Source organism: Mandrillus leucophaeus, unplaced genomic scaffold, assembly GCF_000951045.1.
Source record: "Mandrillus leucophaeus isolate KB7577 unplaced genomic scaffold, Mleu.le_1.0 Scaffold201, whole genome shotgun sequence".
NCBI lineage: Eukaryota > Metazoa > Chordata > Mammalia > Primates > Cercopithecidae > Mandrillus > Mandrillus leucophaeus.
The window spans coordinates 1056616-1075162 of NW_012102044.1; the positions used below are offsets into that span (position 1 = coordinate 1056616).

Here is an 18547-nt window from a genome sequence, read left to right on the forward strand (position 1 = left end):
ACCCGGGAGGCGGAGCTTGCAGTGAGCTGAGATCCGGCCACTGCACTCCAGCCTGGGCGACACAGCGAGACTCCGTCTCAAAAAAAAACAAAACAAACAAAAAAAACACATAAACTAAAATGGAAACAGGATCTCCTTATGGTGCCCAGGATGGTCTAGAACTCGGGCTCAAACGATTCTCCCATCCTGCCCTCCTAGTTGGGATCACAGGTATGAGCCACTGTGCCCAAATGCAACAAATTAAAGGCACAGCACAACGAATCATCCAGGTAAAAAAGACCCATTTGTCACTACCTGGCCTCACTGGTATTTTGTGGTAGAGGTGGCCAGCAAAGAATCATCACTTGAGAGGGGACAGGTGCTCCCTGCTCCGACTTCTGCCTAGTGCACTAGTAGTCAAAGCTGCTAAAGAGTTATGAAGAATGTGTCGTTTGCATATCACAAAGTTTTATTAATGTAATTTTAAGGCCAATTAAACTAATTTTATTCAAAGTAAGTCTACATTAAATTACAATATTAACAATCTCTAGACACAACGAACTTAAAATATAAGAAATAAAAATAGAAATCTATTTGGTCTTTCTTAGACCACATATCATGGAACTCATAAATGAAAATTCTCAAAGATAGAAATGACTATTAAAGAGTGAGGATTTTAATATGGAAACCCACCCGCATGTTTCAAAAAGAGACTCTTTTAATAATTTAGCACAAAATCAAATTATATAAACTCGGTATATTCCAGAAAATATTGCTTTAAACACTTAGGCCATGATCAAAATTCCTTTGGTAGCTTTTAATCAAAATGAAACATGCTATTATGTAAAATATAAAGTACTTTTAAATGTTATCTCAAAAGTATCTTTGTCATAGTTACCCTTCTAACATCACCACTGAACTTTCCTTTCACTGTTCAACCTCATGTATATATACACAACACAAAACCAGGTACCAACAAAATCCTTTTAATCTTTCCACAAAATAACCTCTGCTTCACAACATCAAGACTTTTAAGTCTCCATAAACTTTTTACAGTTTACAGCAGAGAACAAGGATCATCCCTGCGCGTGACTGTAAAAACCAAACCAAACTTTATTATTGCAATCATACAAATACTGCAATTAAAAAAAATCAAAGAGCAGTTACCCCAATGCAAAAAAACAGGGACTGCCAGACTCAATCTTAGAATGGAAACACAAACACGCTAGCCCCAAACCCTAAAACAGAGATTCACAAGCAACTCAGCTGAAACGAACAGACGCAGCAGGGCGGACACCATGGCCTTGGCACGTCAGGGAGCTCACTGAGAAACCTGACTTACAAAAAATCAGCCATCAAATTTATCACTTTTGGAAATACAGGAAACACAGAGAGGCCAGTGGCTAGGATGCACCATCCATTCGCCAGCTTTGAACCCTGGCTCTTTCTCATGCTCACCCACGAAGGGCCCTTATTTCACTCTAAATGCTGGTCATCTGAGCGAGCTGTCTTCAGGGATACCTAAGGAATCTTCAGAGCTAAAAAATGCAGCATCTAGGGTCTTCTTCATTGTGCATTCATGATCACACACAAGAACAAACCAAACTTTCAGCTTTTTGACACAAGAACAAGACCTTTTAAAGGAACTTCTCTTTAGCAATATCTTCTTGTCCAATCTCAAAGTTATTTTGCACAGAGTAACAGAAACAATTTAAATGCCTAAAAGAACTAGAGGAAAAACTGGAGGGAAAAAGATACATCTGCCGGTTGAAGTCTTGAGCCTTGTGAAGGATGACCCAGGAGCCACCTCCCTTCCTTCGCCTTCCAATGTCCACAGCTGGATCAATCAGAGTCCCAGAAATGGCACAGGTGTGCTTCCTGCTCTGAGGGTACATTCTAGTGTTTCCTGAAGGGGAACCGTCTGCAGATGCGTCAGGCCACGTAGTGGTACTGATTCGGATTGTCTTTGTCTCTCTCCATATAGTCTCTGTCTATCAGAGATTCAATTCTCTTTTTCAAATCTCCAGGCTAAAAAAGAAAAATGAAACGCCCCTAATTATAGTGGCATTAAATTTACAGATGTTTACAAACAAGGGGTATATGCATGAAGTATATAACTATAATTACAGAAATATATATATACAAATAGATATTTATATGAAAATCATTTATAATTATACACATATTTATAAAACGAATAAAACTTTCTATTTCAAAGACAAAGTTAATGTTATCTCTTGATTACAAAAAAGTGTCTATGTGAGTTTATGGTCAGAGCGTGGCTTCCTGAGGGAAATGTGAAATTTGTGAAATGTACATACATCATCTGTCATCAGTAAGAGCACATAAGCAAGGCAGACCTGATCACAACACATTTTTGTTTTTAGAAAGGAAAATCTCATCATGTCTTCTTGGGACACTTTTATCCTTTGTAAGGATGCTTCTGCCTAAGTACTGTATTTTATTTTATTTATTTTGAGATGGGGTCTCATTTTGCTGCCCAGGCTGGAGTGCAGTGGTGTGATCTCAGCTCACTGCAGCCTCCACCTCCTGGACTCAAGCAATCTTCGTGCTTCAGCCTCCCCAGTAGCTGGCACCACGGGCTGCACACCACCAGGCCTGGCTAACTTTATTTTTTGTACAGAAGGGGTCTTACTATGTTGTCCAGGCTGGTCTCAAATTCCTGGGCTCAATCAATCCGCCTGCCTCAGCTGCCAAAGTGCTGGGGTCACTGACGTGAGGCAGTGTACCCAGCCTGTATTTTCACTCTTATGTATTTATATTGTTATTGCCATGCCATGTCTATGTAAGTGAAACTACAATCCCAAGTGTTCCTGCACTAAAAGTAGGTGACTGAGTAGACGAATCCACAGCCATAGCTCGTCTCTGCCCAGAGGGAACAGCCACTCCAGCTCTGTTATATTAGGAAGCAAATCTGTGTGAACACTTATGTGCAAGGCTCTCCCTATACAAGGGAGACCCTCTATTTTCCAAACAAACTTAACCTTCTATGCAGCCATAAGCCACACATTTTACAAGATGTGGCTGAGGCTGGCGTAGTGGCTCACGCCTGTAATCCCAGCACTTTGGGAAGCCGAGGCAGGCGGATCACGAGGTCAGGAGTTTGAGACCAGCCTGACCACATGGGGAAACCCTCTCTCTACTACAAATACAAATTCAGCTGGGTGTGGTGGCGGGTGCCTGTAATCCCAGCTACTCAGGAGGCTGAGGCAGGAGAATTGCTTGAACCTGGGAGGCGGAGGTTACAGTGAGCCGAGATCACACCACTGCACTCCATCCTGGGGGACAGCAAGACTCCGTCTCAAAAAAAAAAGATGTGGCTGAAAACCCAACTAACGATGACAGCAGAGCGGGCGCCCTGGTTGGCCACACTCCACCCTTGCTCGCCTTCCGCTTTGCACTGAGCCTGGTTGTTTGCAGTGGTGGGAGGAAGGGGCAGTTTCCCTGACGGTGCTCTGGAGCTGTGCAGGGCCCTGAGGATGGCACCTCACCTCTGCAGGGAAGGGGGCAAATGCGGGCTGATGGACAGTGGCACTTCCACCAGACTCTTAAGTGTTCGACTATTTAGTGCATCTCAACTTTATTCCCTTGATAGAATGGGAGGCTCAAACTGCACAACATGGAATCTGGGGACTTTCCCTCCAAAGCAGGTGTGGCTGGTCCAGTTCCTGAGAGGCCAGGCGTCAACAGAGTTCAGTATTTCCTGGGTTGATAAATACGTGTAAAAAACATTTCATAATACTTTCCTGGCTTATCCTGCATCTCACACGTAGTAGGACAGTAAATCTCAGTTCTGAAAACACAACGTGGGTTGACAGGTCTGGGCTGACTTTCATAAGCAACAGCAACAGTGGACTATTATTACCGTGGTGGAAAACGCGGTATAGCCTGTAAACGCTGAATAAATTAGTTATTGTTATCATTTCCCTAAAATATTGTGACGTAACCCTGACAGCTACTACTATGAGAAAAGTGTTCGGCTTTCCATGTCCCATCTACCTCTTCCCTTCCTGAAAATATGAAGAAGCACGCGCCATCCCTGGGAAGGACAGTTTCAGGGCTCTATCATTTCTACAGCAGTGATGAACAACACCTGGAATAAAGAGCTTCACATTTGCCAGTTTTTTACATTCAGTGTATACACAAATGATCATGAATAATGCAGCTCAAATGATATGACTGAACATAGAATTAAACATGCTTTGTCACTTGTTTAGCAAATACTACAAATTTAATTATGCTAATGTTACATTTACCTTTACTGGAAATTTCAGCTGATTATATAATTCAGAAACTAGAAGATTATGACCAAGAGTCTTTCTCATCTTCATTATTCTGACGATAGCAGCATCAATCTGGTATTGTCTATCCTGAAACACTCTCTCAGTGGTGCTAACTTGTTCCTCAACCTGTACAAAAAACAACAAAAAAAGTTAAGTGTAAAGATATATTTTCTTTTTATTTTTTTTTTTGAGACGGAGTCTCACTAAGTCGTCTGAGCTAGAGTGCAATGGCATGATCTCGGCTCACTGCAACCTCCGCCTCCTGGGATCAAGCGATTCTCTCGCCTCAGCCTCCCGAGTAGCTGGGATTACAGGTACCCACTGTCATGCCTGGCTACTTTTTGTATTTTTGTAGAGGCAGGGTTTCACTATGTTGGCCAGGCTGGTTTTGAACTCCTGACCTCAGGTGATCCGCCCACCTTGGCCTCCCAAAGTGTTGGGATTACAGGCATGAGCCACCACGCCTGGTCTATATTTCAATATTAATGATTTGATGTTACCAAATTTGATGAGAAATGTTTTTCTGATGCAAAGAAAGGTCAGACATTGGATGAATCCTACTTTATTAAGCATGTTTATTTGTTCTAGTAGAATGTACATTCCCAGAATAGCAAAACTCCAAAACCAAAACTTGAAAAATATTTTTAAAAGTTATTTTCCTTATAAGAAAGCTGTAACAACTCTATGTATGATGTAGATTAAAACTAGCAGCACAGTAAACAAAACAAAGCATAATGACCACCAGGATATACTCCAGAAATGTGTTGATCAACATTAGGAAATCTGTGAATATAAGTGAGAGCATTGTAACAGCTGAAAGGTTAGATTATATGACCATCTAGATAGATGCTGAAAAGGCATGATAAAACTGAAAATTGATTTTTTGATTTAAAACAAATATCAGCATACAAGGATGAATAAAAAAGGAAAGAATCTGAACATGATAAAACATGGTTATCAGAAACAAACAGCAAATACTAGAGACAACTTAATCTTCGTCAAATAGGAACCTGATGGGGATCTGCAGTTGAAATGAGGGTTGGCGGAAGGTCCATGCATATATATGAGGCAAGTATGCTTCAGGATGGGAGAGACTCCAAGCTTTCACCACATTTTCAACAGGATCCACGAACCCCAAAAAGTTAATACCCGCTGAACTAGAGATAAAATTAGGAAGCTTAGCAGTACTGCTATTCCTTACAAACATTAGAGGTTCTAACTATGCAATACAAGAACAGACTAAAGAGGTATATCGAAAAGGTGCAGACAAAACGATTATTATTTGTAGCTGAGCTGGAAAATCCAAGAAAATCAAGAGAAAAACTTTCAAAGCTAAAGAGTTTTGTAAAGTGGCTGGAAATAAAATAAATATACAAAGACAAATAGCATTAATACACACATTCTGATAAAAACCATCAGAAATGTAAAGAAAAAAGGTCCCCTTTATAAGGTATCAGCATTTCATTAGACTGTCTTGCTTAAAACTCTAGTGGTTTTCCAAATGCTTCACGGGTCTGAGCCATCTTCAGAGGGTCCGGCTGTGGCTGCCTGATCAGGCCTGTGTGGCTCAGCTTCCCCTTTTGGCAATGACGCTGCAGCCAGAGGCCTTCTTTCAGTTCCTGAGCAAAGCTAGTCACTTATTCAGGAAAGCGTTCGCTGACGACAGTATTTAATTGGACTCTCCTGCACTTCTCTATCCTAACATTTTCCTCCACCCATTGACACAAGTTAGTCAATGTCTGTGATCCTCTGCTACCTCTCTGCTGGAAAAGACAGAACACTCCTAGAAACAGACTTATTCTTTATTGTTAATGGATGAATTCTCAGTGCTTCAGAGGACCTGGGCCACCACAGATGATCAATAAGTTATTTGTTGAATGAACGAAAATTTATGACTAGCAAGAAATATGCAAGACTTACAGAAGAAAACTAGGAAGTTCTGAGAAAGAGAAAACATCTGTATATATCTATATATATACACGTCTGTATGAATCAGAAGATTTAATATGACAAAGATAAAACCTCTGCAAATCAGTTTAATGCAATATGGATTAAAAATGTCAATGTTCTTATTTGGCGGAGTAAAGGCATGATATAATTATTGTGAAGTTCACTGGAAGAATAAAGTTATAGGAACAGCTACATTAATTAAAAGAACCTGGTGCCAGGCGTGGTGGCTCACGGCTGTAATCCCAGCAATTTGGGGGGTCAATGTAGGAGGATTGCTTGAGCCCAGGAGTTCAAGACCAGCCTGGGTAAGATGGCAAGGCCTCATCTCTACAAAAAATACAAAAAATTAGCTGGGCGCGGTGGCACATGCCTGAGGCTGAGGTGGAAGGATCGCTTGAGCCCAAGAGGTTGAGGCTGCAATGAGCTATGATCACACCACTGCACACCAGCCTGGGCGACACTGTCTCAAAAAACAAAACAAAACAAATGGCTGGCTATGAAATAGATACAGAATTTATAGAAGAGAATTGAGAAACTGACCTATATGAATTTGATACATAATAAGGTGATAATTCAAATAATGTGCAAGGATGATATTTCAAATTTGGTTTTGGAAAGGATGGGGGTAATTAAACTGTTTTCAGATACTAAAATAATTTCTGCAACATGAAAATAAAGATTTAAATGTAAAAACTTCTAGAAAAATAACATAGTAGAAATGTTTTTTAAAAATCTGGTTAAGGGAATTTCTCTCTTAGGTCTGTGATATGGTTTTGAATATGTGTCCCCTCTAAATCTCATGATGAAATGTGGTCTCCAGTGTTAGAGATGGGGCCTGGTGGGAGGTGACTGGGACATGGGGGCAGGTCCCACGAATGGCTTGGGCCGCCCTCCTCGGTAGTGAGATCTGGTTATTTAAACATGTTGGGCACCTCCCTCCCTGTTCTTGCTCATGCTTTTGCCATGTGAGACACCTGCTCCCCTTGCACCTTCCGCCATGATTAGAAACTTCCTGAGGCCTCATTAGAAGCTGAGGTGATGCTGGTGCCATGCTTCCCACAGCCTGCCGAACCCTGAGCCAATTAAACTTCTCTTCTTTATAAATTACCCAGTTTCAGGTATTTCCTTATAGCAATACAAGAATGGCCTAATACAGCATTACACGTTAAGTCAGAAACCATAAAAGAAAAGGAGACTATATTTGAGAACTTAAAAACTGTTATGTGAAAAAACCCCCACTAAGAACAACAAAATTATCTGTCAAAAATGACAATGCAGGCTGGCCATGGTGGCTCATGCCTGTAATCTCAGCACCTTGGGGGGCCATGGGTGACTCACCTGAGGTCAGGAGTTCGAGACCAGCCTGGCCAACACGGTAAAACCCCATCTCTACTAAAAATACGAAACTTAGCTGAGTGTGGTGGCACGTGCCTACAGTCCCAGCTACTCGAGAGGCTGAGACAGGAGAATTGCTTGAACCTGGGAGACGGAGGTTGCAGTGAGCCGAGATTGTACCAGTGCACTCCAGCCTGGACGACAGAGTGAAACTCCAAAAAAAAAAAAAAAAAAAAAAGGAACAAAGCATTAATATCCTTAATATATAAAGAAAACCACCTAATCCGTAAGAGAAAGAACACTATAACAAATGTACATGACTTGAAGAGCAATTAAAAAAAGAAAAATACAAATGGCTAAGCATAAAAATCGGCATCAACATTTATGAAGTGCTTACAGCTGTGTGGCAAACAATTCATTTAATTCTCACAACTTGAGGTAGTAGTATGTCTATTTTAAATATGAGAAATGGAGCATTAGAAAGATTATATAATTTGTATAAACTACAGAGTGGTAGAAAGATGCTGAAAGAAATCAGAAATCAAAATGAAAACGGCAACAAACGATCTCTGGGCTGCTGGGAACAGGGAGGACAGGTGGAGGTGGGGGCAGACACTACTCGGGTGAAATCTGCCAGACTTCAACTTGGAAAAGAGCAGTCAAACTAAGAAAAGGACACATTATTTTACCCAGCAGCTCCAGAGCAACGATCACACTAAAGAAACCATCTAACAAGTGCACAGAAATGTCTGTGCCAGGGTGTTGAACGTAATCTTATTTTCAGGAGGGGCGGTGGAGGAATGTTAGAGCCTGTGGCCGAGGGCACTGCCAGCCCTGGTGGGTCTACACAACCGGCACTCTGCTCCTGCAACAAGTCCTGGCCAGGAGAAGACTGTGATCAGCACGAAAACTGGCTACACAAGGCCCTGACAGGCACCATATATACAGTGACCCTAGGTGTTTTTTCTTTTCTAGAGTTGGGGGTCTCACTGCATTGCTCAGGCTGGCCTCAAACTCCCAGGCTCAAGCGACACTCTGGAGTAGCTGAGACTATGGCTGCATGCCACTGTGCCTTGCGTAGTGATCCCATTTAAAAAAAAGTTTACATATACTTACACCACAGAAAAAGGCTGTGACCACAAACAAAAAGGGCAATAGTGGTTATCTTGAGGAGAAGGAACTGAGAGACCTTCTCACTTTTGCCCACTATAAAAGTTGCACCCTCAAAGGAGTTAAAACCTGCACAGAAATGTTTATAGCAGCTTTAGTCATCATCACCAAAAGTTGGAGGCAACCAGATGTCCTTCAGTAGGTGAAGGGATAAGTTGTGATGCATCCAGACAATGGAGAATCCTTCAGTGCCAAAAGCAGAGTTACCCAGCCATGAAAAGACATGGTGAACCTTAAATGCATTCTGCTAAATAAAAGAAGCCAATCTGAAAAGGCTACACACTATGACTCCAACTGTATGGCACTTAGGAAAGGGCAAAACTATGGTGACGGTGACAGGGTCAGGGGTTGCCAGGGGCTCAGAGGGAGACAGGGATACAGTGACAGAACGTAAGAGAGTTTTTAGGGCAATGAAACTCCTGTATGATCCTATAATGCTGGATACATAACATTATACATTTATCCAGACCCACAGAACGCACACCACCACGAGTGAACCATATCAGATTCTATTACCATAGAAAGTGTGGATAATTTTCGAAACCCTATGACCATGGGAAGTTCCGGCTTAGCACACAATTTGTCTGTGAATAGGAATAACATTAAGTGGCTTTTTATCTGATTTTCTTTCCTACTGAGAATGTAAAGTTAATGAACGCGACGTGAAAATGAGTACTCTTATAAACATTATATAGCCCAATTAGATTATCTTAGAAATGTGCTTCAGGCCTCTAACAACAGTCAAAAACATTACTACAAAAACAAATGACTCCTTGCTAAACACCCTATAAGTAAAAAGAGAAAGTTTATACGTACAGTTTCCTTCATCTGAATTTGATTGATTTTTATTCTAAACAACTTGTGCTTGAACTCTCCATTAAAAATGAACTTGTCTCCGTCTTCCACTTCCTTTCCTTTGGGACTTTTAATCAGCACACGCGCTTTGCCACAGGCCAGGGACTGCAGCGTTCTGCGCAACTCACTATCCTCTGAAGGGGAAGCAAACGCAGAGGTTGGCTTTACATGAATGAGACTCAACAACAGTAAACAAATCATGCTACCAAGTCTATGTCTTATCTTAAAACAAACACATGCTTTAAGAACCACTCATGGAGCCATGCACTCTGCGGTTTTCATACCTATCCCCGTGGCCATTTTTATCTCCTCAAAGCTGAAGCCATCTCCCTCGTTGAACATGAGGAGCACCAGTGTCTGGAAGAGGGACACCTGGAATTCCTTCTTCCCCTGGAAGAGAAGGCCTCATCACACCTGTGAAGCTGTGCGTGTACAATCTTAGAAAAATTAGATTTTTTTTTTTTTTTGAGACAGAGTCTCGCTCTGTCGCCCAGGCTGGAGTGCAGTGGTGCAATCTCGACTCACTGCAAGCCCCGCCTCCCAGATTCACGCCATTCTCCTGCCTCAGCCTCCTGTGTAGCTGGGATTACAGGTGCCCACCACCACGCCCGGCTAATTTTTTGTATTTTTAGGAGAGACGGGGTTTCACAGTGTTAGCCAGGATGGTCTCAATCTCCTGACCTCGTGATCCGCCCGTCTCGGCCTCCCAAAGTGCTGGGATTACAGGCTTGAGCCACCGCGCCCGGCCAATGATCTCCTTTTCTATTCAGCAGTTCCTGCTGCAGCAACTTGCCACATGCCTCTGGGTCAGACCCGCGAGGGGCACGTGAGAGGTCGGGTGGCAGTCGGGGGCTCCCTCTGAGGACTCAGCCCTGACTCATCGCGAGCCCGCAACAAGCCCCTTCCTGCACACCTGGAGAGAGCCGCAGTTGGCGCTGCTGGTACAGACCCTGCGGAGCTCATGTGCAACTGAAGTCAGCGAGTAAGGCAAAAACTGGGGATAACAGAAATTAACTTTCCTAATACCTTAAGGAAGAGTATATATGGTTTTCTGTATATGACTCTCTACAATAATATATATAAAGTTGGTATGTATAACTTATTTCATAATGTACAGATAAGTTTATTATTAATAACAGCTATGAAAAATAGGAATTTTTTAACGTTTTTGCTTAGTGTATATAATTGCCCTGTTTCATGATAAGCTCTTTTCATTGATCAGTCCATTGTATGCAATCTCCCCTCTTAAATAACCACTCATAAAAACAGCACTGCAGCCAGGCCCGGCGGCTCACGCCTGTAATCCCAGCACTTTGGGAGGCCGAGGCGGGCGGATCATGAGGTCAGGAGATCGAGACCATCCCATCCCGGCTCACACAGTGAAACCCTGTCTCTACTAAAAATACAAAAAACTAGCTGGGCGTGATGGCGGGCACCTGTAGTCCCAGCTACTCGGGAGGCTGAGGCAGGAGAATGGCATAAACCCGGGAGGCGGAGCTTGCAGTGAGCCAAGATCGCGCCACCGCACTCCAGCCTGGGCGACAGAGCGAGACTTCGTCTCAAAAAAAAAAAAAAAAAAACCAGCACTGCAACAACTATTCTTATTCATTAATTCGTGAAAATATATTATTAAGATGAGTTCCTAGAGTTGAAACTAAGGCAACAATTTGGCAGTGTTGCCAAAGTTCATAACGCCAAACTGCCCTTCCAAAAGCTCACTACAGTTTATGCTTCTTTCAGCAGTGGGCAAGAATCTGGTTATCTCTGTTTTTTAGGCTTCATCAAATCTCTTAGTCAAAAAGTGGTATCTTACTGTATTTTACTTTGAAGCCCTTTGTTTCATAGAGAAGTGTAATGCATCTTCACGGATATTTTTTCAATTTTGCTTTTATGAGTTGCCTCTTCACATTCTCTCTTTTTTTTTTCAATAGGTAAATGGTTTTCTATGGATTGGTTTCTTAAGAATTTTTATTGATTGGAATATTAACCCTTTAACTGTTATTAATTTTATTGACATATAAAAGCTAGTGAATTAAAGTGAAACAACACTCTTTCCTTTTTTGCTACCGAAGTCTAATAACAATAAAAAAATTCTATTAACATATTAACAATAAAAAATAAACGAAACAAAGAACTTACTTCTTTAAACTCCGCTTTTAAAACAGCATGTCCCAAAGTAGTTTGCCACTGAAGTTTTCGACCACTGTGCTTTCCAAGATAAAATGCCTTAAATACTTCCTGAAGTTTAACCATCTGTCAGGCATAGGAGAACAACAAAATCATGCCACACGCCATCCATCTCAATAGCCCCACATTCAATGCAGAGCTTTACAACTTTTCACAGCTGAATTAAAAGGTCAGCTCTATATTCTGACACTTTCTGGATTCCATCATCAGTAAAAATATCCTCAATCCTTGCACTTTGGGGCTTCCCAGTGTCAACGAGATAATGCTTGCACTAGTGTTTCATGGTACAGGCCAGCTGTATTCCGTGGTCTCTGCCCACACTCAGGCTTGCTGGGGCCAGTGGCACAGAGTGAAGACTGGAGCTGACAAGAAAAAGGTGTCTGAGGCCAGATCCTGTGTCTCAGCCTGGCCATGCCCTGCCCTGGCCTCAGCTGGTGTTCCCTGCAATGCAGGGCTCCTGCTTCCTCATCTGTGAAGGGTGACACCACCACCCCTTGTGCTGCACTGTGCAGGGGCTGATGGCAAACACCTCCATCAGGGCCTGCACAGAAAGGACGGCACAAGTCAGCTGTTTTTATGATTAGCTTCTGGGTGAATTTCTTTCGTTTTTTGGAACATAGGCTTGCTCTATCAGCCAGGTTGTGGTGCGATCCGAGCTCACTGCAGGCTGGACGTCCCAGGTGCAAGTGATCCACTTGCCTCAGTGTCCTGAGTAGCTGGGACTACAGGCTACAGGTACATGACACCATGCCTGTTGATTCTTTTTTTTTTTTTTTTTTAATAGAGACAGTTATGCTGCTCAGGCTGGTCCTGAACTCCTGGTTCCAAGCGTTCCCCCTGCCTCGGCCTCCCAAAGCGCTGGAATTACACTTTGCCTGGCCTTGAGTGAATTTCTTACATTTTCCAAACTTTCTACTGATCCTTAACAATTGTGGTTGTTGCATTTTCAAGTTCCCAGCATTCAGTGCACCAGCCCTACCCACGGCCCGGATCCTGCTCCTGTTTCCTGGATGCCTCTCAGGGGCAGGCTGTGCGTGACTCTCCCGTGCGCGGTGCTTTCCCTGACTTCTGCGTGCCCTTCCTGGTCCGTCATACCCTCCACTCTTCAGTTCGATCCTGTCTGGGTCCACTGCACCTGGGCTCTCCAACGAGTCTGTGCTGCGCCCGGGAGGGTTCATCAGTTTCCGCCTCAGGAGACCATCTCTGGACAGCCCAGGGCGTGGCCTCCCCCTACTCTCATCCACTCCGCAGATGCCAGTGCTCCAGGACTCGGTATCCACCTACACGCCTTGTATGAGTCCATTCTTTCACCGCTATTAAGAAATACCTGACATTGGGTAATTTATAAAGAAGGAAGGTTTAACTGGCTCAAAGTTTTGCAGGCTGTACAAGTAGCTTGGCTGGGGAGGCCTCAGGAAACTTTTAATAATGGCAGAAGGCAAGAGAAAAAAGCAGGCACATCTTCACATGACCGGAGCAGGAAGAGAGAGAGAAGGGGGAGGTGCTACACACTTTTAAACAACCAGATCTCATGAGAACTCACTCACTACCATGAGCACAGCAAGGGGGAAATCTGCCCCATGATCTGGTCGCTTCCCACCAGGGCCTCGCCCAACAGTGGGGATTACAATTCCATATGAGATTTGGGCAGGAACACAAATCCAAACCCATCGCTCCTCTCCCACACGCTCACCATTCCGTGTCTTTGGATGGCTTCCAAAGACCGTGGGACAAAGAAAGCATGAAATTCTAACCTCTGGTCTCACAGCCCTGGCCTCTGCCCCTCCCATCCCCCAGGCCCAGTTCAGCCTATCATTCCACCGTCTTTCATACCTTCTCATCCCCCCAGACTTTCACACATGTGGTTTCTTCTGCTGGATCCCATATCCCATCTTCCTCATGAAACCCACTCATTTCCAGAACCGCCTCCTCAGAGAAGCCTTCTCTGACACCCTCTTAGCTCTACCAGCCTCTGTAGCACAGAGTGAATGTGGACTCCGGACAGAGGCTCACGGGGCAGGGCCTCTGGCTCTCTGGCTCTCCACTGCAGCACTGTGCATGGCACCAACAGGTGCTGCATAAATGCCTGCTGCTCTCTAGACTTCACGTGCCCTTTTAGTTTCTCTGTGTTTCTGTCTAAGCTGTGCCCTGTCAGAAATTCCTGCCAACCTCACCTACACCTGCTTGGCAATCTCCTGTTCATGCTTCAAAACTCAGCCCGAGAGTCACCTTTCGATGAAACCACACGTACACATCACCTGACGCACCCATTCCCCATCTTCACCACCAAATCCCGGGGGTTACCATTTCATTTGTAGGTATTTCTGTGTATCTCTAAAGGACGGAACTCTTTCACTCTTTCAGGAAATACATCTACTAAGGCATTACCATAGCTAAATAAAACTCAGTAATGTGATAAGCCTCTTCTTTTTCTTTTTGCCTTGAGAAGTACCATGGTTTGTGATAAACCTCTTAATGCATATCTTCCCTAAAAATCATCTCCTTGGGATTCATTCCTAGGACTGGATCAGTATTAATGATGATCATTATAATCATAATGCTATCGTTTGGCTACTATGTGCCAGCTACCATTCCAGGCCCAAAATGGGTCAAAGACTGAAACATATGAGCTAAAACTATAAAACTTTTGGGAGAATACATAGTGGTATTTTATTTTCTTTTTTTGAGACAGGGTCTCGGGTCTCACTCTGCTGCCCAGGATGGAGTGCAGTGGCTCGATCACAGCTCACTGCAGCCTTAACCTCCCAGGCTCAAGCAATCCTGTCACCTCAAACCTCTTGAGTGGCCAGGTCTGTAGGCGGGCACCACCACACGCGGCTAATTTGTCTATTTTTTGTAGAGATGGGGTTTTACCATGTTGTCTAGGCTGCTCCTAACTCCTGGGCTCAAGTGATCCTTGGCTTCCCAAAGTGCTGGGATTACAGGTGTGAGGCACTGTACCCACCTCCTCAATTTTTTGTGATCTTGATTTGGCAACAATTTCTCAGCTATGACACCAAAAGTAACAAAAGAGAAAATAAATGTGATTTTACCATAATTAAAAACTTTTGTAGAAAGCACACTATCAAGAAAGTAAAAAGATAACCCACAGAATGGGAGAAAATACTTACAAATCACAGATCTGATAAGGATCTAGCATCCGGAATATAAAGAGCTCTTACAGCTTAATAACAAGAGATAAACAGCCCAGTTAAAAAGTAGGCAAAGCACGTGAACAGACATTTCTCCAAAGAAGAATACACAGATGGTCAATCAGGACATGAAAAGATGCTCAACATCAACAGTCATCAGGGAAATGCAAACCACGGCAAGAGACCAGCTCATACGGACAGGGATGGCGACAACGAAAGAGGCAGATCACAAGTGTAGGTGAGAAGGTGCGAAGCTCTCGTGATTGCTAACTGGAATAAAAGCTGCTGCAACCGCTGTGGGAAATAGTCCGGCAATTCCTCAGTAACTTAAACTTCAAGTTCCTGCATGGCCCAGCAGTTCCACTCCCAGGTACATACCCCAAAAGAAGTGACCGTAGGTGTTCAAACTAAAACTTGTACACCCATGTTCACAGCAGCATGATTCACAGCGGCCAAAAGGTGGAAATAACCCAAATGCCCAATATTTGGTGAACGGAGAAACGACATGTGACCTGTCGATACACTGTGATGTTATTCAGCCAGAAAAGGAGTAATGCGCTGACGTATGGTACAGCACGGATGGACTTTGAAAACAGCATGCCAAGTGGAAGAAGCCAGACACAAAAGTTCACATATTGTGTGATTCCATTTCTGTGAAATATCGAACGCAGGCAAATCCATACAGACAGGAAGCAGAGCGTGGTTGCCGGGGTCTGGAGGAGAGCAAATGATGTGGGCATGTCAAAGAGCAAAGAAGCCAGCGTAAGGGTGGCCCACGGACCACATATGGGACAATTTAAGCATCAAAATAAGTACGAAAATTAAGAATCCATGAGTTCATAATGATATAAAGAGAGAGAAATAAATACGTAAATATAGGGGGTGGAAAGAAGGGCTCTTCCTTAGAACGCCAACTTCTAAATACAGAGAAATGATAGAGCTGGAAAAAAAATCCCCATTCACCAAGGTAAAAATCAGTTCAGGCAGGAATCACCACACAGGTGACAGCTGGATGAGGATTAAGATGTTTACATAGCCGGGCGCGGTGGCTCAAGCCTGTAATCCCAGCACTTTGGGAGGCCGAGGTGGGCGGATCACGAGGTCAGGAGATCGAGACCATCCTAGCTAACACGGTGGAACCCCGTCTCTACTAAAAAATACAAAAAACTAGCCAGGCGAGGTGGCAGGCGCCTGTAGTCCCAGCTACCCGGGAGGCTGAGGCAGGAGAATGGCGTGAACCTGGGAGGTGGAGCTTGCAGTGAGCTGAGACCCGGCCACTGCACTCCAGCCTGGGCGACAGAGCGAGACTCCGTCTCAAAAAAAAAAAAAAAGAAGATGTTTACATAGTCTTGAAATGTCTCCTCACAGATTCCTTAGTGATTACAAAAGGAAAAACACTACCGATACCTTGGAGAAACCAGCCAGCACCTTATCAGAAGGATTCTATCACATGTCACCAAGATACTGGGGCACATGGTCGTGCGCACCTCCTGCCAGGATCCTGATGGGGACACGGGGCATCTGGCTGGACCTGCCCAACCTGAACCTACTCACAAGGAGCATCGAAGACTGCCTGGGTCCTGGGCTCAGCTGGGTACCAGAAAAACACCACAAAGGACATACTTGAGACAACCAACAGAAATGGGGTGAAAGTATTACATCGGGGTGAATGTCCTCATTTGACAGGTGCTTATGTTCTTGGGAAATAGCCAGTAGAATATATATATATATATATATTTTTGAGACGGAATCTCTGTCGCCCAGGCTGGAGTGCAGTGGCGCGATCTCCACTCACTGCAAGCTCCACCTCCTGGGTTCACGCCATTCTCCTGCCTCAGCCTCCCGTGTGGCTGGGACTACAGGCACCTGCCACCGCGCTAGGCTAATTTTTGTATTTTTAGTAGAGATGGGGTTTCACCATGTTAGCTAGGATGGTCTCAATCTTCTGAGCTCATGATCTGCCCGTCTTGGCCTCCCAAAGTGCTGGGATTACAGGCGTGAGCCACGGCACCTGGCCAAATATTAAGGGAAAAGGGAACGGTGCAGGAGCACAAACATCTGTGGAGAGAGGAAGGGACAGCACCACGTGGCCAATGTGGAAAGCAGGCTGCCTGGCTTTCTTTGAGCAGGAGTCCTGCACATGTTCTCTAAGTCTGGCTAGGACGCCTCAGAAGCAAGGTCTCTCACTCACCTTCTCCCACCCCACCACCTTCTCCACCAAAGTTCTCCTGGAATGAGAACTCCTCTTCCCCAAGGCAGGACAGAGAAAACTCAAACCCCTCTTGCCCAAAGCCAGCCATAAAGCCCGGAGATACTACTCTATCTTTTTCCTGCCCTTCTAGGATCTGGACATTAAGAAGTTCTCTGACCTACCTTGCTGATAGTTAAATCATAAGACTCTTGTTCCAGACGTGTCTTGCCTACACCTGAGAGCACTGCCCAGTGAGGACAAGAAGAATCTGGACAGACAGGCCTTACTGGTTTCCCCACTACTCTACTACTGTTAGATGGTACCCTTCTGTCCACATTGGTAAGAGTCTGGGTGTCTGTTCCCTCTAAGTCTCACGGTGAACTGTGATCCACAGTGTTGGAGGTGGGGCCTGGTGGTAGGTGTTTGGGTCATGGGGGTGGATCCCACATGAATGGCCTGGCGCCCTCCCTGCAGTAATGAGTTCCCATGAGATCTGATTGTTAAGGAGTCTGGGACATTCCCTCACTGCCTGTTACGCCCTCTCTCCAGCCTACTCCCCCTTTGCCTGCAACCTTCAACCTTGAGTGAAAGCTTCCTGGGACCTCATCAGAAGTTGTGCAGACACGGGGGCCATGCTTGTACAGCCTGCAGAACTGTGAGCCAATGAAACCTCTTTTCTTTACAAATTACCCAGCCTCAGGTAACTCCTTTATAGCAATGCAAAACAGACTAATACACCTATCTCTACATGGCTGCCCATTCTTTATCAACCCTAAGTATAACAACGGACAGTCTTCCCTGGGTCTTTGGTCGTCATTTCTGAAGCCTGCTGTGTTAAATAAAACTTAGATTAAATAAATTTGTTATGGTTTTCTCCTAATTTGTCTTTTGTTAAAGGAGCATTGGCCATGACCCTTATGACTGGTAAGAAAAAGAATCACACTGTCCAACCACTGTAGCTGTGAGTCTTTCTTCCCTTCTCAGCTGAGGAAATCATTATTCATCTTGACTTGAGATCAGGCTTAAGGGACGCCTTTTCCAGGAAGTCTTCCATGATTCCAGGCTGGTCTCAGCCCTTTCCCTTTCCCTGGTATTACAATGAATGGTGCATGTATTGTATCTCCTGCTGATTTTCACTTCGCTGAGCACAGAATTCTACCTCCAGTGTGCAAACCCTCCACTAAAGGGCGTACTGTAGCCTAAGTAGTGGCTGATAAGGAAAGTCCTAAATAATGCCGTTCCTAAGACTTCAGCAGTGTCTACAATGGAAAGAAAGAACAACTAGACAAGAACTGCAGCTCAACAAGCCATAACTTCCAAAACGAGTGCCTGTGCTCATGGGCCCCTGCAGGTCAGCAGGTGGACACAGGCTGCTGTGCTCATGGGCCCCTGCAGGTCAGCAGGTGGACACAGGCTGCTGTGCT

General features: G+C 44.3%; 1 protein-coding gene across 2 annotated transcripts in view; it reads right to left on the bottom strand.

Moving 5' to 3' along the window:
• Window positions 1-430: 430 nt before the first annotated feature.
• CUL4A (cullin 4A) overlaps window positions 431-18547 on the bottom strand; it is a 46805-nt gene continuing 28688 nt past the window's right edge. For both annotated transcript variants that reach the window (XM_011979430.1, XM_011979431.1), the window contains exons 14-18: window positions 11733-11846; window positions 9878-9983; window positions 9555-9727; window positions 4257-4409; window positions 431-2007 (exon numbers count right to left, since the gene is read on the bottom strand). In XM_011979430.1, the coding sequence (XP_011834820.1) occupies window positions 1912-2007; window positions 4257-4409; window positions 9555-9727; window positions 9878-9983; window positions 11733-11846 (642 nt within the window). In that variant the 3' untranslated portion in view covers window positions 431-1911. The remainder of the gene's footprint in view (window positions 2008-4256; window positions 4410-9554; window positions 9728-9877; window positions 9984-11732; window positions 11847-18547) is intronic.